This window comes from Aulonocara stuartgranti (assembly GCF_965226115.1).
Source record: "Aulonocara stuartgranti genome assembly, chromosome: 22".
NCBI classification, from domain to species: Eukaryota; Metazoa; Chordata; class Actinopteri; order Cichliformes; family Cichlidae; genus Aulonocara; species Aulonocara stuartgranti.
This window is the reverse complement of record NC_138957.1, coordinates 1,307,385-1,326,778: the sequence shown is the minus strand read 5'-3', so window position 1 is coordinate 1,326,778 and position 19,394 is coordinate 1,307,385. Positions and strand designations below refer to the sequence as shown.

Genomic DNA, 19,394 nt, shown 5'->3' with positions numbered 1-19,394 from the left:
TTTTGAAGGGTATGACCGGAAGTCGTCGCTCTATCGCCACTGACGCGCTGTGCTGCATAGCAGCTGCGCGCTCTCACGTCCAGTGTTTGACAAAACCTTCTTGGTTTGACTGCGAGCAGAACGTGCGCGGCGGTAATGGCTGCCAGGGAGAGTAAAGAAGACAACAAATGAACCCCCGAGAATCGACTCGAAGGTGAGCTTGATAACAGTCGCGGCCCGACAACTGTTGTTTCTTCTACATATCAACTATTGTCTCGTCTGCTGTAGCTACTTGGGTCGCGTGTGTGTGTTTTGAGGCTGGATTTTTTTCTGATGACACACACACACACACACGCGCGCACACGCACACACACACAGAGGACAATAAACTGTCAATACCCTGTGCTTATCACGCTGCCCCCTCTGTGCCCCGGTGCTGGTACCGTTAAAGAGGCATGGACTTGTCCTAGCTAGATGCTCGGTACCACCGTACGTGTCAGTTGTGCTGAAGATATATGGACTCATTGTTAGCTCAGGTTAACGTGATTAGCTAACGTTAGCTGAGCAACAACATCGTTAGCTGACAGTAGGCAGGCCGGATAGCTGTTAGCCTCTTAGCCAATCAGTCAAGTGGATTTGTAATCAGCCCCTTAGCACGCTGGCTACCGCTCCTTCCGTCCGGGAGGCAGCCTTTCGCTGCCGACTTTTGGGAGACATCCATCAGCTCCGAACCTGTCACTGTCACCTTCCTTTAGAATGAAGTTTTCTGATTAGTCCAGTGAATATTGGGATATAGACAGGTGTTTAATAGCGGCCATTCCCAGGATAACAGGCAGAGTTGTTACAGTGCTAAGTTGTGTTGTGCTCCAAGTCGAAAGAGCAACAGCCCATCAAGTGAAACAACGCTAACATAAGTTGGCTTCATAATAAGAAGAAATGGTTATAACTGAGCTATTATTGACATGTGACCAAGTGACTTTGTACACTGGTGAGTTTTACTTATCGAGTATTGCTGAAACAGTATTCCAATAGCCCAAATCATCAAATACTATGGATTTATTTTTTAAAATCCTTGTCAGTTGGTGTATAGAAAAACCAACTGAGAAGGATGGTTTGCGGTCCATGTTGCCTGTGCTTAGTTTTCTTATCTTAAATATATACTTAAAAAAGTACTTTCTAATCTGATTACGACCCAGCTCCTGTGCAAGGTGATGTAACCCTGTAGTGGTGTCACGTTAACACAATAGTTGTACATGGTGTTGAATCCTGTTTACACAATGGAGCAGCAGAGGGGTATGCTACAAACTGAATACTATACAGGTTTCCTCCTGTGTTTGTTATTAATTGAAAGTTAAAACTGCTTTTTTTAATAACAGGAGAAAGGAAGGGGCGGGGGCACTTATCTTTCACTTCTCCACTTATCTTACATGCATTGGTGTGTAACAGGCTGCGCTTAAGCCATATTACTATGGTGGTATTAATAATAATATTAATAATAATAACAATAACATGTTGTTATATCCTAAATTTTTATTTGCTGCCTTGTTGCTGAGACACAGTAGGACTCTTTGTTGCATCACTTACTCAACAAGAAAAAGTAATGTCTGCAGGCGCCTCTGTCACTGTTTTACAGCTCACTGGGTAAACAGTTATTAAGTAGTATTTATTTACTTTGTTGACAGCTTACAGTTGTCACCCAATTACATTATATCTGTAATCTTTATTTTTGCCGTTCTAATAACTGTGTAGTTACATTGATTGTAATCTGTCCCTGTTTTTAGTCCTGTCCAGCATTCAGCTGTCTGTTCTATGCCACTGAGTTATAAAGTAACAATAATCAGAAGTATAGTATGATTAATAAAAATGAAGGGAAAAAGAAGTATTGATAGCTCATCAGTGCAATCTCAGGTCACGTCTTCTTGAAAAATATGAGCAGTGTTATAATGTTGTACAGGTGTAAGTGACAGGAAGGCTCTGTGTGGGAGCTTCTCGTAGGGAGCGTTTCCTCTGCTGTCCCGTCATGGCTCAGTCACATGAACGTTCGCTTAGTTGGTGATTCGTAGATACTTGGTTTCTACCTGAACTGTCTGCCAGGCCTTTTGTTAAGAAGCTGAACTGTGAATGGTTGTTGCAGCTAAACTAAGAAAACTGCAGAAAATGATGGTTTGGTTGACGGTAGGGCTGCCACGATTTGTCGACTAGTCACGATTACGTCGACTATCAAAATCGTCGACGACTGATTTAATAGTCGACGCGTCGTTTGAAGCTTTGTAAGATCACAAAAGACGCAGGAATAAGTAGCAGGATTTAAGAGTGTAATAACGGACTGAAACAGAAGATGGCAGCATTGCATGTACAAGGATGTCAGCTACCGTTAAACCCCGAAGAAGAAGAAGAAGAAGAAGAAGAAGCAGCTGTGTCCCAGAATTCATAGCGCGGCCCAGCGCAGTTTCCAACAATGGCGGCAGCTAGCTAGTTTTAATGTTACTCTTATTATTCTTTCTGGGTCACAAAATAAATGTTTAACATATTTTCAGGCGAGAATGTAGCTGTGTAAACCTCAAATATCTGCTCAGTTTATCAAGACACCACATATTTTCAAAAGCGCTCCGACGTTTTCGGAGACGTCTGTTACCCACTAGCTCGATAGCGAGCCGGGGGCTAGGCTAACTAGAGCCGTGAGAACACCGGACTCCCGGCAAATCGTTTTCAAACCCACCGCCGTCTTTCGCTACTCAGGTTAAACATGATATATAAGTCACTTAGATAACTTAAAAATGTTGTTGTTTGGCTTTTTTCTTTAGTATTTTATTTGTTCCTGAGTAAATCGGTTTGGCTGAGATTAAAGTTATAGTTTTTACACAGCTGAATAAACGTCAAGCAGACAGCTGATTATCAGAAGTGTGAGATGCTCCAGAATTTACTCCGGTGTCCTGTTATATTTTAGATAGCAAGGAGTTTATTAAACTTCACCGAAACAATCTGCAAATTTCATTAAAATTTAATAAACTATCATCTTGTCTTTATTTTTAATTAGCACAGACCTTAAACACTTAAAGCTGTAAGCTAATGATAGTTATATAAGAGCAGATGCTGCTGGTGCAATAAGCTGTAGTTTTGCGTCCAATGGATGATGATCTGATTAGTCGACTAATCGCAAAAATAATCGGTGACTAGTCGACTATCAGAATAATGGTTTGTGGCAGCCCTAGTTGACGGTCTATATGAAGGTAATTGTGCTGTCAGTTCTACAGCCTGCTGTGCTCGGGTCAGAGCGACATCATCACACAGGTCTGTGCTGGTCGTGCGCCTGATGTTTTTTGTGACCTTGTGGATTCATCCACAGAAATGTAAATTGCAGTGCACCAAGTATGCAAGTATGCATGTCCCGCATGCAGCCTGGCTGTGACGTCTCCGGCTGTCAGTGTCTTTGTCTCAGCCGAGTAGGATCCAGGCTTCACACTTCCCAGGAGCACAGTGTGATCTCAGCTGGCTTCAGCACTGTTCAGGAGCACACAGATGTTAATATGAGCAGTGAGGAGAAATGTGGACCAACTATCACGAGCTGTGGTCTAAACAGTTTAAACATGTAATCTCCAAACTGTTGCTTTCAAGAATGTTTCTGTGTCCTGAATATTTCACTGTGGACTGTGGACATGTTACTCACCCACGGTGTTTGTCATTGCTGCTGTTCTTTGAATCCAAACAGCGTTTGGATTCCTCCATTGTTTTTACTTTAGTGAGCCAAATTGTTTTTCATGTTTTAGGATAAAGTCTTAAATCATTACGCTGGTGTTGCAAAGTCACAGCAGACGGACAGACACAGAACTGGTTTGGTGACCTCAGAGAGGCTGCAGAGCAGAAACACGACTCTGCTGGTAAAGAGTGTGAAGTTGAACTGTGGGCAAAGAGACTCAGAGGAGAGGCACCTGACAACTGTTTAGGTCTTTATTTGTCACAGAGTTTGTTGTGTTAACTCATTCACCCAACGTTTGCGTGTTAGGTGAATGAGAGCAGGAGGCACAGCTCTCTGGGAGCTTTGTGGCAGGAAGAGCACCCACAGTAAACATATTTACCATCTGCTGTGGCAGCCCCTTACAAGAGCAAGAGTAACTTTATTGATCTCAAAGGGAAATTCGTACGTCTGACATAGATCCTGAAAAATGGCTTCTCCAGTGTGTCCAGTCTTTCTGGCTAAGTAAGGGAGCAGCTTGTACTTTTTATATGCGATTCTTTATGAGTTTTCACTGGGTGGATGCAGACGGACGTAGCTTTGGAGTCACAGTGAAGCAACCCTGGATAGGCGAAATGATTTTCCACCAGGACACAATAATACCTGTGGTTGCAAAAAGACTTGTGGTCCTATCAAAGTCTATGAATCATGGGCTCAGTCACTGGAATCAATAAGCCTGCTTTGTATTTGTGGGTATTCGAGTATCAGAAAGGAGCATTACCTGTGGGGTTGTCTTTGGCTAATGATTTGCAGTTGACAAGTTGTTAGCTAATGAGTTTGCATTGGGTGGCTGCGTCCATGCGTTATACACTCCATGGGATCATACTAGCATGCTAGCATGTCAACAGAGTGCAGAGGGCGAGCTTAACTCTCACAATATGTCTCCACAGTGAGGACTAGGATGGTAAGCAGCCAGCCGAAGTACGAACTCATCCAGGAGGTGGGGCGTGGCAGTTACGGTGTGGTCTATGAGGCAGTAGTGAAGCGTACAGGGGCAAGGGTGGCGGTGAAGAAGATTCGCTGCCACTCTCCAGAAAATGTCGAACTGGCCCTTCGGGAATTCTGGGCCCTCAGCAGCATCCAAAGCCAGCACCCGAATGTCATCCACCTGGAGGAGTGTATCCTGCAGCGGGACCAGCTAGCCCAGAGGATGAACCACGGCTCCAGTTCGCCGCTCTACCTTGAGGTGAGAACACATGACCCATGGGATCAGTCACGATCACTAGGGATGGGTATTGATAAGATTTTCACGATTCCGATTCCATTTTCGATTCTGTTTAACGATTCGATTCTTTATCGATTCTTTTTTAAAAAGGAGAACACTAAGGTCGATTAGCTTAGAACTTTGTTTTATATCTTCTCTTTGAACAAGAGACAAATTTAGGAGTAACATGGCCTTACAAACCCAACAGTGAGATCTTAAGAGATCCAGCCTACGGCTCTTCAATGGGTGTCACAGGGTCCCCAGGAAAAACATTGTAAATGTAAAATAATAAAATAAATATTCTCCTGTAGCAATAACAAAGTATAACATAAATTATTCAGTAGCAATTATACAAGAATATCCAGTAATGTCCCTGCCTACAATTAAACACATTCACTTACTGAAAATCATCTGCTGTGGCAAATGGGTGCAAGCCTTTGACCAAAAACGTAGTCACTGCTCGGTGACGTTCGTCTATCCTGGCCTGAAAGGAGACGCTACCGGCAGACTGCAGCGAGAGCTGCCAGCATCTGAGCCAGACTCTGTCTCATCATGGCCACCTAAGTGCACAGTAATGGCAGGTTTGTAATAAGGCAGATCATATATGCACTGTTAGTTGATTATTTACCTGCCGCATTAACGGGAGAGGATGTGCAAACGTTACCGCTGCTGCTGGGCTGAGATTCACGGAATTAAAAACACGACATTCATTTAAGGTCATCGTGTGTTTTGTGAGCAAATGCTTTTGCATGTTCGTAGTGTTTCCTCCCTTAAATGAAATCTCTACTTTGCAAGTATTGCAAGTTGCCCTGTTGTCATCCGTTCTCATAAAGTATAACCAAACTTTTGAGCGTTTGAGCCGCCGTGTTTCCTGCCAGGTAAATGACGCTCCGCAACGTGGTGACGTCATTCGGGGCGACTGGAATCGATAAGGGAATCGTTTGCAAAAATGGCAAACACTTCCAAGGAACTGAAACAGTGGGAACCGGTTCTCAGCAAGAACCGGGTTTCGATACCCATCCCTAACGATGGGTGTAGTTCGTCTGTGTTTGTGTTCACTTTTTATAACTGCTTCACTGTATAAGGTAAAGAAAATGACTGTTTTAGTCCTAAAACAGTCATTTTAACAAACAGTAGTAATAATATCAGATCAAAATGTGAGAATTCACAAGTTAAAACGAGTCAAACACAGCTTGGTTTGTAACAGATGTTCTGATTGTTCTGTGGGTATTTCTCTACACAGCTAACCCAGCAGAGAAACTGTGCTCTTGTAATTCTGTTCATTGCAGTGAGTTTGTCAGAGCTGCTCCTTCTTCTCCACCTGTTGTGTTATTTCTTTACATAAAAATGGACTGTGGAACAAAAATAAAAGCAACGGTGAGCTGGTGCTGATGTTCCTAAATAAGAACCTGTGATTACGGCTCCTACTGTTCTCACGAGGACGCAGCAGCAGGGAGAATATCGTGGTTTGATCCTGGAGCTGAAGCTGTGTCACGGTCGCTTTCATACATATTACAGGATGTCAGTGGGTCAGTTTGAACCACAGCTGAGGAGGCAGAGAAATCACTTCACAGGGCCCAGTGAGCCGCAGCAAAGTTTACCTGTGTGCTGTTTGACTATTTCCATGCCGATGTCTGTTCAGTACAGGTGTGCGGCTTGAGCTGTGAGCGCACTTGTTGCCAAATCAAGTGACCTGATTGGTCGGATTGTTTATTGAGATCCAAAAAATTGAGCTGGGTTTGAAAATGCTGCGAATTCATCCAGTGAAACTATACAGTTGTTGTGAAAGACTACATTGTGCGTCCATTTGAGAAGGCCTTTAGATATATGATCTACCAGTTTACACATGGTGGTCGGTGATATTACAGGCAAAGAACGTCACACGCACATATGAAGGTCAAAGTCCTCTTGACACACAAGAGATTATTTCCTATAGTAGTGCCACGATTGGCCCAAACCAAACAGCATATCAGGACAAACCGACCTATCGTAATAGAGGATGATGACTTAGGCTTGCTCTGCAGTCTGAGCTTCTTGCAGTCAGTGAGCTGCTGTGCACTCCTCTGTACAGCAGAGTGTCCTGGAGGTCAGTTGTCAGGATGCTAGTTTTGTTTAAACATGTTACTGATCCTGAGCTTAACTTTGGCTTAAACTGGGCCACACAACAGGAGTGTGACTGTAAACACAAACTACAAGAAATGAACAAATAAAGGTGTGTCCGTGTCCACACGTCAACATGTGACCGCCGACTGGCTCCGTTACTGTGGTAGGACCTGCAGAAAGCTGCAGATAAACAAATGTCCAGAAACCTCAATGAACTTAAACAATGTTATAAAGAAAAATGGGGCAAAATTCCTCCACAGTGACGTGACAGACTGATAAATGCAGGAAATGCTGCTGTAACGGTGGGTCTAGCAGCTGTGAAACCACGAGGCAAAGAGTCCTGTGAAAGCAGCGTGTGCAGGTAGAGTCTGCCTGCTGATGTAGTGAGCAAGCGACCTACTCGGCTATTTGAACACAGCTCGTGTAAATGATAAACAGGAAGTGCTAATCTCAGACTTCCAGTATTTTCTGTTTGACAGATGTCACTGTGTGCATGTAGGGCAGGGATAGCTCAGTAGGTAGAGTGGTGGCCCCATGATCGGAAGGTCGGGGGTTCGATTCCCCTGAACAGCTACCCTGAGGTACCCCTGAGCAAGGTACCGTCCCTACACACCGCTCCCCGGGCGCCCAATGGCTGCCCACTGCTTCACTGAGTGAATGAGTTAAATGCAGAGAGGGATTTTCCCTACGGGGACCAATAAAGTACACTTTCTTCTTCTTCTTCTAAATGCTTTTACAGAGCACCGCTCTGCTAATGGCTTCTGCTTGTTTTTAACTTCACATTAGTTCCTGTGCTGACCTCGGGGTTACAGAAAAAGGAATCGTGCTCGGAGCGATCCTGCAGAAGTGAAACTGAAATCTCCCGTTGGCTCATGCCAAACTCATCTTGTCCCCTCAGCCAGTTAAACACACATTGATCAAAGAAGTAATACAAGTTCAGATGTGATACTTGATGTGACCAAAACACACGATTCATTCATGTGATTGTCTTTATTTATAGATGCATTCGTCACACTGTTGCCCAGCAGGTGACTTCCTGCCTTAGCGTCCTGCAGGTTGTGATTCTTTAAGAAGCAGGACTTGGGAGGAAAAACCAGTTTGTCAGGTACTGGACAAAAAGGCTCTCCAACCAGATAAGAACATGACAGCGTCTGAGGTGATAGGAGAACACAAACCCTCCAGTGTGCTACGGTGACAGTCAGACGTACAGTTTACACCTGACAACATTAATGCTGATGCAGAGTCTGATTAATCAGAATACTTTATTGATCCCTGGGGAAATTATTTCTAATGCTTCAATGCTTCGATGTTGACTGAATGAGCTTATCCATTTATACACTGTAGATTGTGACTTACACAAAGGCACTTGTAAAAATTTAGTTAAATGATCTGATCTGATAGTTAAATGTTTATTATTTTTGACTCCCATTTATTCCTGAGTCAGAGGGAAGCTCGGTGCTGTCATTGATTTATCCACGTGTTGGCTCTTTAGACTCAGACTCTGTAGTTGCTGCTGCTGCGTGGAGCCGACAGTTTCATGTTGTTAGCGTGTGCAGCCTGTTAACATGCAGTGTGCCTGATTTTGCCTTCAGTTTGCTTTGATGAATTTAAAAGACCCTTTGTGATTGTTTATCACCATGCTGGGCAATATTATATGAAGCTTTATGGAGGTTTAGCAGTTCTTTATAACTTCATGCTAAAGTGATAACATTGTTTGAAAGCAGAACCTGTTTTAGATCAATAATCAATAATGTGCTTGAACTGTAGCCAGTGAATTATTTCTCAAATATAATCTCCGGCACTTAGTGCAGCACTTCAGAAACCTTTAGTTTTCAAACATGTGCTGAAGTTGGTTAAAGGCAGGATGCACAGGTTAGAGCCTCGGGCATCGTGATGATAACACATCGTTCAGCTGTGATGCAGTGATTAGTGAAATGTAGAGCTACTAATAAATCTGCCAGGGTGGAACATCATCATCATCATCTTCTTCTTTCAGCTGCTCCCTTGAGAGGTCACAACAGCTGATCATGTGCCCCCGTCTCACGCTGCCCCTAACATCCTGTTTGGCGCTCTCAGTGTGTTCTCCTGTTTTACAGCCATAAAGCTTCTCTGTGGTGTCGTCCTCCTGCCTCCAACATCGCCGCTGACACAACACTAAGATTTAAAACGTTATAATAATATCAAGGAAAAAGAAATCACAAAAATCTAAAGATGAGAACAAATTAAACATTAACAACATTGTTTAAAAGTTGTATTTGTGGGAAACAGCAGACTAACACAATTACACAATAAATTTTGTTCTGTTTATTATACTTTATGTTGATTGATTTATGACGACCTGAATCCGACCGATAACCGCACTGATTCAGTGGGTCGTCAGTGGGCAGCTTTGTGTTTGTTGGCGAGGTGAGACTGGAGTCATGTGTGCTGCTGCCTGCCGTGCATTGGCTGCGCAGTATGAATGTTGGAGCAGCTTCAGGAGCTCTCCACACGCCTGATTACTGCCTCTGAGCAGCTCACAGGGCTGTTTTGAAGCCGTTCATTCACCTTTTGCAGTGCTAGCACTGGAAACTTTCCCAGAATCCTTTTATTCCAGCTCTCCTTTTTTAGTTGTAATATTCCAGTACATGCTTACAGTACAGTGAGTGATAATGGGTGGGAGTATCTGACCACACCACTTGTGGGATAATTTGCAGTATGTGTTTGGGTGGTGAATCCTCTGACAACCATCTGTTTAACCCTTGTATGGTGTTCGGGTCTGTGAGACCCGTGTTCAGTTTTTGTCAAAAGAAAAATTAAACAATTAATGATTTTTTCACGTGTAAATGTGTTGTGTCTTTCCACTCACTCCACTTGATTATAACTGATTTATTTATAACATTTTATATAAAAGAAAAACGAGAAGCACATTAATTCATAAATGTGATCTAACAAAGGTAAAGGGAAAAAATTAACCATGTTTGCTGTTCATATGTCTTGTAATTGGGATGAAGTAAACATCTGTTGAGTAATTTAACATAAAATTGTTTGATAGTGTTAATTTGGAAAGCCAAAACTCTAGCGGGTCCACCAGACCCATGAACACTGGCTGAGTAACAAAAATACGAACACCACACAAGGGTTAAAACAAGTTTCTGCTACTGTTTTTATGCTGATTTAGATGATTTTCAGCAGCACATTTAACCTGAGCTCTTCCACAGCAGCATTTTAATTTCTCTTTGATATTTGGCCCGATTGGGTCCCGATGAATGTAAAAACAAAGAATTACCAGATTTTATTTTTATTTTTTTTACCTGATTTTTGTTTCTAAGAAGAATGAGAGCCACATGAGGATATTAGTTTAAAATTTCAGTAGAACAGTAGCAGTATAACGTCCCCGTGAGTACATATCAGGCCCCTGTAGAGCAAAATTGAGTATTTTGGTCTAAATAACCCAAAATGTGATGTCCACATATGTGGACCCAGGTCCTAGGAGGTTAAAGCATTTCAGTTGTGATTTCAAGAGCTGTTATAAGTATTGGGACAAATGACATTGCACAAACTTCAGTGGCCTGATTTAAAAAAGAAAAAGGGTGGCTGCCTCCAGGACCTCCAGTAAACCTCTTGGTGCTTTTGAACTGTTGGGGAAAGAAAATCAGGGAACAGACTCCATGCAGTCGGGACTTGGATTGGGCCACTGCAACACCTGATTATTTTCTTTGTTAGGCTCTTCTGTTGTTGATTTGTGTTTGAGATCATTGTCCTGCTGCAGAAATGTTCCCCAGCTTTAGCTCGCAGACAGAAGCCTCAGTGCAGAATACAGAGGAGTTGGTTGTTCACGCGATGCCTGCCAGGTGCCCACGGCCCATACAGTCACCCTTCCACAGCCATGCTTGACAGCTGCTAGGAGATGTTTGTGCTGATGTGCTGTGTTTGGTTTTCATAAAATATGATGTTATGGCCAAATATCTCCCCCAGGGCTCTTTCAGAAATCTTGTGGTTTGCTCGAATGCAAACTTTGAGGCTTCTCCTGGTAACTCTCCCAAACGTAAAAGTTTACTATGCTAACTGAGGCGTGTAGAGTCTGAGCTTTGTGTAGCTGGGAAGCGATATAAGGTAGCATTGTGTTACATTGCTACACAAAGATACACAACATAGATTAAAGTGCAACTGGGTATCTCAGATATATCAGTCACCATTCACCTCACACGTGTGGTGTCGCGGTACTATTTGGGAAGAACGTCCCATTCCAGATGACTTCTGTGGTTACCGATCCCCTAGGTAGATATTCTCACCCATTAATACCCCTAAATATATATATGGCCCAAACGCAGATGAACAGAGTTTCTTTAAGAGAATTTTTGATCTGCTCCCAGATAATGATCCTAATATAATAGTGGCTGGAGATCTTAACGGTTATCCTGACCCCTTCCTAGATGGATCATCTACACAATTAGTGTCAGAAACAGCTTCTTCAAAACGTTTAAACAATCTTCTTAAAACCAGGGACATGGTAGATATTTGGAGGATTCAACGTCCTACAGGTAGAGAGAACTCGTTCTGCTCACATGTTCATAAATCTTATACCAGGATCGACCATTTTCTGCTGAGCTCACGTCTCATTTCTCAAGTCGCCAACTCCAAGTATCATAATATATTAATATCTGACCGTAGTCCCTTAACAATATCATTAAATCTTTCACTTCCAAAACAGTGGGGATAGGTGTGAATGCAGGAGTGACTGTGAGTGTGAATGGTTGTCTGTCCCTGTGTGTTGGCCCTGCGACAGACCTGTCCCGGGTGGACCCCGCCTCTCGCCCTATGACAGCTGGGATAGGCTCCAGCGCCCCCCCCCCCCCCCGCAACCCTGAAAAAAAAAGGATAAGCAGAAGCGATAGACTTCCAAACAGGTTTACTCTTGGCGACTTAACACTAACCTTCTTAAGGATGACATTTTTGTTAAGAATATAACCTGCAAATTGAAGAATTACATAGAAGTAAACGATAATGGTGAGGTATCCGATTCGACTTCATGGGACGCACTGAAAACTGTTTTGAGGGGCGAAATAATCTCTTACACATCAGCTCTTAAAAAAGAAAGAGAGAAATCAACAGTGTTCCTCCTGACCTGGATCGTATCAAGTCTCTGCATCTCCTGTGTGTTATAATGAGATAGTGAACTTAAAATACGAATATAATGACATAACGAGTGGCCTAGTCAGTAATCTACTTTGGAAATTGCGACAAAAGCATTTTGAGTTTGGGGATAAACCTGGTATGTTGCTATCACGACAGCATAGCAAGAGCAATACACAGCATCAAATCCAAAACTCTGCTAACTAACCCACTTGATATAAACCGTCGCTTCAGCGAGCTCTGTAGTGAGTTATGTTCTCTTACGCATAATATGTTACAATCTGATCTTAATGGCTTCTTCGATTCTCTCCCATTGCCTAAACTGAGGAACTCCGACTGGGATTATCTTGAGTTTACTCTTCAGGAGGTTATCCAGGCTATACAATCATTCCCTGATGGCAAAACAGCAGGACCTGATGATTCTATCACATTTTGCGACATTCTTGCAGGATGCTGAACAATCAGTTCCTCTGCTCCTCAGCCTGATCACAGCTTTTGGTAAATTATCAGGATAAACCATCGACTGGTCAAAGAGTGAGTTTCCAACAACAGCTCTCCAGAATTCCTGCAGCAAGTTCCATTCAAAGTAGTTAGGAGTATCCTTTTTTTTTCTTGTATTGTGAAGTGCAAATTTGTTTGAATTAATTGGGGTTTTTTTGTAACGCATCAGAGTTACAAAAAAAAAAGATCAAAACAACAACAAAAAACCATCCAAATGCTCCAGACGAGGAAACTGGCCGAATGTGCTTTCATAGAGCCAGTCACAGTTTAGCTCAGTTCACAGCGTCGGGCTGACAACAGTCCCCTGTGACGATTTATGTTTTAAGATAAACATGCTACAATGTTGTGAGAGGGAGTCGGACTTGAATAATTACTAATGATTAAATGAGGACTGGTGTATAGTAGGGATGTGTGCTGTAATAGTCTAATGGCTCTACACTACCAGCATTGGGCATCAATTATAAACTGCTGTTTCCTAAATGTTGTGCAGCCATCTGCCACCAGAAAGAGCATCTATGTTGAGACACGCCATAAATGTGTTGATCTAGGCCGTATGTCACAATCGTTACATGGAAAATGCCAGCACTGCTTATGTGCACGCACTTTTCATCTTCTGTGTTTCTTCTGCAGCTCGTGGAGACGTCTTTGAAGGGCGAGATCACCTTTGACCCTTGCTGTGCCTACTATTTGTGGTTTGTTATGGACTTCTGCGACGGCGGCGACATGAATGCCTACTTGCTGTCTCGCAAACCTAGCCGCAAGACCAACACCAGCTTCATGCTGCAGCTGGGCAGCGCCCTGGCTTTCCTGCACCGTAATCAGATCATACACCGTGACCTCAAACCAGACAACATCCTCATCTCCCAGGCCTGCACGCCAGCCGGCTCGTCCGAGCCCACCCTCAAAGTGGCTGACTTTGGCCTGAGCAAGGTCTGCTCTACATCCGGGCTCAACCCCGAGGAGCCGGCCAGCGTCAACAAGTGCTTCCTATCCACGGCTTGTGGGACGGACTTCTACATGGCCCCGGAGGTCTGGGAGGGCCATTACACAGCCAAGGCAGATATCTTCGCCCTGGGGGTGATTATCTGGGCTATGGTGGAGCGCATCACCTTTGTGGATGTGGAGACTCAGAAGGAGCTGCTGGGGAGCTACGTGCAGCAGGGCTCGGAGATTGTGCCGCTGGGAGAGGCCCTGTTAGAAAACCCAAAGATGGAGCTGCTGATCCCTGCCCGGAAAAAGAGCATGAACAGCCACATGAAGCAGCTGATCAGGGAGATGCTGTCGGCCAACCCTCAGGAGCGGCCCGACGCCTTTGAACTGGAGCTCAGACTGGTCCGTATCGCGTGCAGAGAGCTCGACTGGGACACGTGATTGACGAGCAAACGTCACCGCAAACTCGGCCGCAAAGCACACGCAAACATCTCATCAGCTGCTGTTAACAACGACGGTCACATAATGGGCAACAGTCATTGGTTGTAATATTGATTATCCTTTAGCCACTGTTCAAAGCACCCACGGTCTACGACTTTATATTGAAGGGGGGAGGTGTCACATCTGCTGCTCCAAACTGCAGCCTAGTCTCAGGCTAATCACAGCTTCCACTTCATTTCATCTGAAGCATGACGGAAGAGCAGCGTGACCCTAGAAACTCCTGCTTTCAGGTAGAAAAGACAGTCAGAGCCTTTGTCTTCAAATGCCACCCAAACCTCGGTGCTAAGTGTTACTAAATGCAATATGAGACATGATCCTGTGATTTCTTGTGCTCACATTCACCCAAAGGGCCGACACTGCATCCAGCCACCTCATCGTGCTGCGTGTTGCTGCAAAGTTGTTTGTGGGTTTTACAATTTACATGAAGATTGGACTCAAATACAAACATGCCCTGAATGCTCAGGTATTAATGGCGTACAGCTCGATGGTGTTTGAAGACAAGAGCTCGCTGTCGAGGGACGTTCTGCTCCTTGGTCGTGTGAGGGGGAAAATAAAAACTTTGGTGCTTACATATTAGTAACATGGGTGGGGGACTTTTTTTTCTTTATCAGCAAGTGTCCAGCCAGCAGGGGCTCGTGGTTGGGGGTTTCTCCCCTTTGCAGACTGTAAGATAGGCTGGCCAGTCGCAGACACACCCCTGGCCGCATGATCAGAATGTATAATGATGGAGAGCGGTCCCTGTTATTAACATAGAGCCTTAAACACAGAAATACTTTTAGCCCTGAGCACGTCATCCAGTCAGTGAGGCAGACAAAGGATCATTCAGGTTTATTACATGTTTGTTCCAGTCTGTGGTTTGCACCGAAGCCCCTTTAGACTGAATTCTGTCATTTCAGGGCATCTTTACATGACTTCAGTCAGATAAGAAAGACTGCTGCAGAAAAGGACAAGACGGAGTAAGACGCTGTATTTAATATGTTTAATATCCTTGCAACATGAGGCACGAGATGGTCAGCAGAGAATCACGTATATCTGAGGTTTACCAGCTGGTTACTGGTCATAGGTGGCCAGCTGAAAACAGTCCAGTTAGGCTCGACTGCTGACCAGTTTGTGGCCTCTGGTGTCGACTCCTAATTATGTCAGCAGGTGCAGCACTGCAGGCTGCTAAAGCCGACCAAAGTCAGGTAGATGCATCACCAAAACACGCTTGTATAAGTCTTGTAGCTGAAGTTTAATATGAATGTGATACACCTTAAAACCACCATGAAATAACACCGTGATACAAATGTTTTCAATCTCAGAGAGTTGGGAAATCCCCTTAGTGCTTCTTTATTAAATAGTTGTCACAGGCGAAGCCCTGATCTGTTCCAGCCTGTAATCATAGAGGCTCTGGCCTCGAGTTTTACCCTCATAAAGGCGACTTTGTGATTAAGGAGTTGGATTATTGGGACACCACTAATGAGAGCGATTACTGTTGTTCTTACTTTAATATGATCATTGTTCAGCGTGCATCACACCCAGTAGGAATAATGGAATAATAAATCCGAATGATCCTTCACAAAGACAGGAATCTGAGCTGTGGTGCAGTCAGACTCAGTGTTGGGTAGAAAAACCAATAATGTCCAGTTAGACTGTTTAAGAGTGCTGACACAAGTATTCACACATGCTCACACCTGATGTGTAAAAGGGACGAGTGGAGCAAAGCACTTACAGTTAACACGGTTCGTGACGACCTCCTGCAGTGTGTGCTGCAGGCTGATAACCACGCAGGTATTTGTTTTCCAGGCTGTTGTTAGTTATGCACGCTGCAGCTCATCTTCAGGAAAGGCGAGAGGAAGAGCATCAGCACTCGCCATCCTCCTGAGGATCTTCTCTGTTTTCGTTGACGTGTAAAGCTCTTGTGTTTTGTATGTGTTTAACCTGATCTGCTCTCACTGTGTCACTGCCTCCTTTCCTCTGGCTCTTACAGTAATCCTGCTCTTCATGCTCCTGACAGGCTAATTCTAAGCCTATTAAGCTGCAGCGCTTGGCACAGGATCATGCCTGGGACCCTTTTGCCTTTCAGGTTATACATAATGTGTGTACTTTGACACATTTTAAATGAAAACAGTGAAAACTCACAAACATACAATGTCTTTGTTAGCTCACAGCTCTGTAACTGTGGCAGACCCCCCCCTCATTCATTTCCCCCATGCTTTTAGCTCTGATAGCTTTATTCACTGGCATCGTGCGGATGACATCGGCCTTGCCGTCATTTTGACACTAGAGTGACCTCACTGATATTGCACTCAAACACCTCATTGGCAGAGTATGTGGTTGAGATGCACAGCGTCTCGTGAGCCTGCAGCGCTTTTGGTACAACCAGCAATACCACAGAAATCAGTATTACAATACTCGGACGACGTTTCCTTTGCTTGCGTTGGGACTCAAAGCTCTCATATGTGGATGTTTAGGGAGTCGTTTCTGGTCGACAGAGGCGTTTGCCAAACTAATGCTTGGTCTGGGTTACTCACCTTTGATTTTTGATGTTCATTTCCTTTGCACATGTGTAAATACTGTACAGGTTTATGTACATGTGACTGAGTGTGCTCTGTTTTCAAGAGCTGGATTGGTTTGACATGTAAATTTGCTGTGATGACTTCAGTTTTCCTTCAGCTCTTGATTCAGCACTGCTTTCCTTCAATCATTGAAAAGATGTGATATACTTACAGGTTAATACAGTTGGTGTGCTAGTGATAATGTATGTACGTCATTGGCCTGTTGTTTGTGGTTTTGTGTAAGCAAAAGCTGAAATACAACACGGGTCAGCTCAGTCCTCCGTTTGTCTGCTACCAGGTAAATGGTCAACAGTCACGTTCAGCAGGGGTGCACTCGTGTAAATGCTGAACACCTCGTCGACGGCCGCTGGCCAAACGGCCGATGAAACTGAGGCTTGCGTGATGGCGCAGAGCCTTGTATATGAGATTCAGTTTCATCCATTGTGATTGGATTTTATTTTTCTCATTCAAAAACAGTGAAGCGCTGGAGAATCCAAACGTTCCCCTGGCACAAGGGGAGTAAATAATAAAGGAGAGAAACCGTAACAGCTTCTTTTTGTTTCGAACCTTTGGACAACGATGCTCATACCAAGCACTGCTTCGAAGTCTCAGACATGTCCGTTACTGAGTGGGCTTAAAAAAGCTCACCAGACAGTGAGAGAGACTTGTGCTCAGTGCTGCTAACACATACAGAGCGTCGGATCGATGGTAGAGGGACTGACGGTTTCCCCGTTTACAACTTTCTAGCATCCCCCTAAAGCAGATGTGGCAACTCCAGGCCTGGAGGGCCGGTGTCCTGCAGGTTTAAGATGTCCTTGATCCAACACAGCTGGTTTGAACGGCTAAACGACCTCCTCAACATGTCCTGAAGTTCTCCAGAGGCCTGCTAATGAACTCATGTGATTCAGGTGTGTTGACCCAGGGTGAGATCTAAATCTGCAGGACACCGGCCCTCCAGGCCTGGAGGTCCCCACCCCCCAACCCTAAAGGGACAAGTTCCAATAATGGCGTAATCACAGAGCTGACTTTCGTCTTGTCTAACAGAGCAGAGCACTTGCTATAAATCCAACAGTGGTGGAGTGTTTAGAGCTCGTTATAATGCGAGCCCAGGTGGAGTCGCTGTCAGCACAGCTCACGTAGCTCCACGCTGTGCTTAAACCCGAGCGGCTAATTCGCTGCTAATGCTAACTCTAGATCGTAATCCAGTCTCGGTGCATCCTGAATCAGTTTGATAAAACACGTCACAGTTCAACAGAACCACAGCAGTAACAGGTCCTGACCTTTGCTATCGTCTGTGCTGTCCTGTTGTGGGTTGGATAACGGGGGAAGCTGCTCAGTGGGATTTCAGCTGCTATACTTTCCATGTGTGGATATAGAAATGCCCCTCACACCAATCATGCCAGCTGCCTTTAACATAAGTTTTTGAGGATGAGTTCATCCTGGAAAAATGACAAAATGTAGTTTAATAAAACAACGAACATGAATACAGAGCAGACACAAGGTTTATGGAGTCCGCTTGTCCCGCAGCACAGGAAGTGGCAGAGCTCCAGGTTGGATACTCCAAAGATTTAGATCTAAAATCTTTCACATCTTTTCTTGGTCTTTGTAAACTTTAATTGGAAGCTTTCAGGTTCTGACCTGTGATTTCAACATGTAGTCATTTTCAGTGTGCTGGTATCACAGAGTGGGCAACTTGAGGCTGGTCTAACATTAAAACGCTGGCCTCAGCACACACAGCTGGTCTATGCTGGTCTCTTTTGTACTCGTGGAAAGAAGTGGGCATTTTGGCTGGAATGGAAACCTGCCAGTTTAACCTTTCTAAAAACGAATCGTGCATGCCGCTCGGTGACTGAAGTCAGCACTGCGAGTCCTGGATCAGGGCTGCGCTCGTTTCAGTTTTCCTGCTCTCACTCATCTGTACGCACAGTTCTTGCTTTCATGTCATTGTAAGATACTTTGAAGAAACTGAGTTGAGTTTCACATGTGAAACAACAGCTGTCAATCACTGTTGAACCAATGGATTTTTAATAAAAATGAACTCGTTTAAAGTTTAAACCAAACTGAATGTGGTTTTGCTTCAGTGGTGCTTTTTATTCTGAAACACGGTTTTGTGGCTCCTGCTGGTGCGTCAGTGATCGTCCAGGTGGTTGCAACATTTTATCAATGTGGATTCAAGGTAAGTGACAGAAGAAGGGAACAAACGACATGAGACTGTTATGATACAGACTGTTGGCAGGATTAGAAGCATCACGTCTGACTCTAAACGCCGTGTGAGGAAGATGTGCTCCTTTACTCTGGTCTGACCACAGAAGCCAAGCCCGAGAATTCGCCTGTGACTGGGACTCGGCATAAGAGCACAGATACTTTCACTTCACCTTCTTCCTCATGTGGTCCAGGTAAAGGGGTTAGGAGTTATGCATCTGATAACTTTATTTTCATCTGGAACCTCAGTCAGTCTAAAATCAGCTGCTTTATGATTGTAGCGTCCTCAGGGTCTTGTATCCAAACTAAGATGGTGTTATGATGCTCACCTTTCATACAGTCTGTGGTTATAATATCAATAATTCTTAATCCTGCAAAGTTTTGTCAGAGTTTATCTAATGAAGCTTTATTAAGGTTTTCTTGCATTTAGGCTGTTGGAGTTTGGTGATGTGATTTAGTTCAGTCTTTTTAATCTTGGGATGATTCAGCTTGAAAATATAGACGTAAACTAAATACATGCATTGCTTTGTATAACATGCAGCTTCATGCAAACATCATAGTTGAACCAAGTATAAGTATAAACCTAAAA

At 44.0% G+C, this 19,394-nt stretch overlaps 1 protein-coding gene across 1 annotated transcript; it reads left to right on the top strand.

Annotated features, from left to right (window-relative positions):
• On the top strand, positions 1-18,668 carry pdik1l (PDLIM1 interacting kinase 1 like). Its single transcript, XM_082521600.1, has 3 exons — positions 1-193; positions 4,603-4,898; positions 13,266-18,668. The coding sequence occupies exons 2-3, from the start codon at positions 4,614-4,616 to the stop codon at positions 14,004-14,006; spliced, it is 1,026 nt and encodes a 341-aa protein (XP_082377726.1). The 5' UTR covers positions 1-193; positions 4,603-4,613; the 3' UTR covers positions 14,007-18,668.
• The last annotated feature ends 726 nt before the right edge of the window (positions 18,669-19,394 follow it).

What these genes read in the sequence shown, in the direction of transcription:
- pdik1l (XM_082521600.1), top strand. Translation starts at nt 4,614, where the DNA reads ATGGTAAGCAGCCAGCCGAAGTACGAACTCATCCAGGAGGTGGGGCGT. An exon ending in GTTCGCCGCTCTACCTTGAG is followed by an intron (nt 4,899 to 13,265) that starts GTGAGAACACAT and finishes TTTCTTCTGCAG; the next exon opens with CTCGTGGAGACGTCTTTGAA.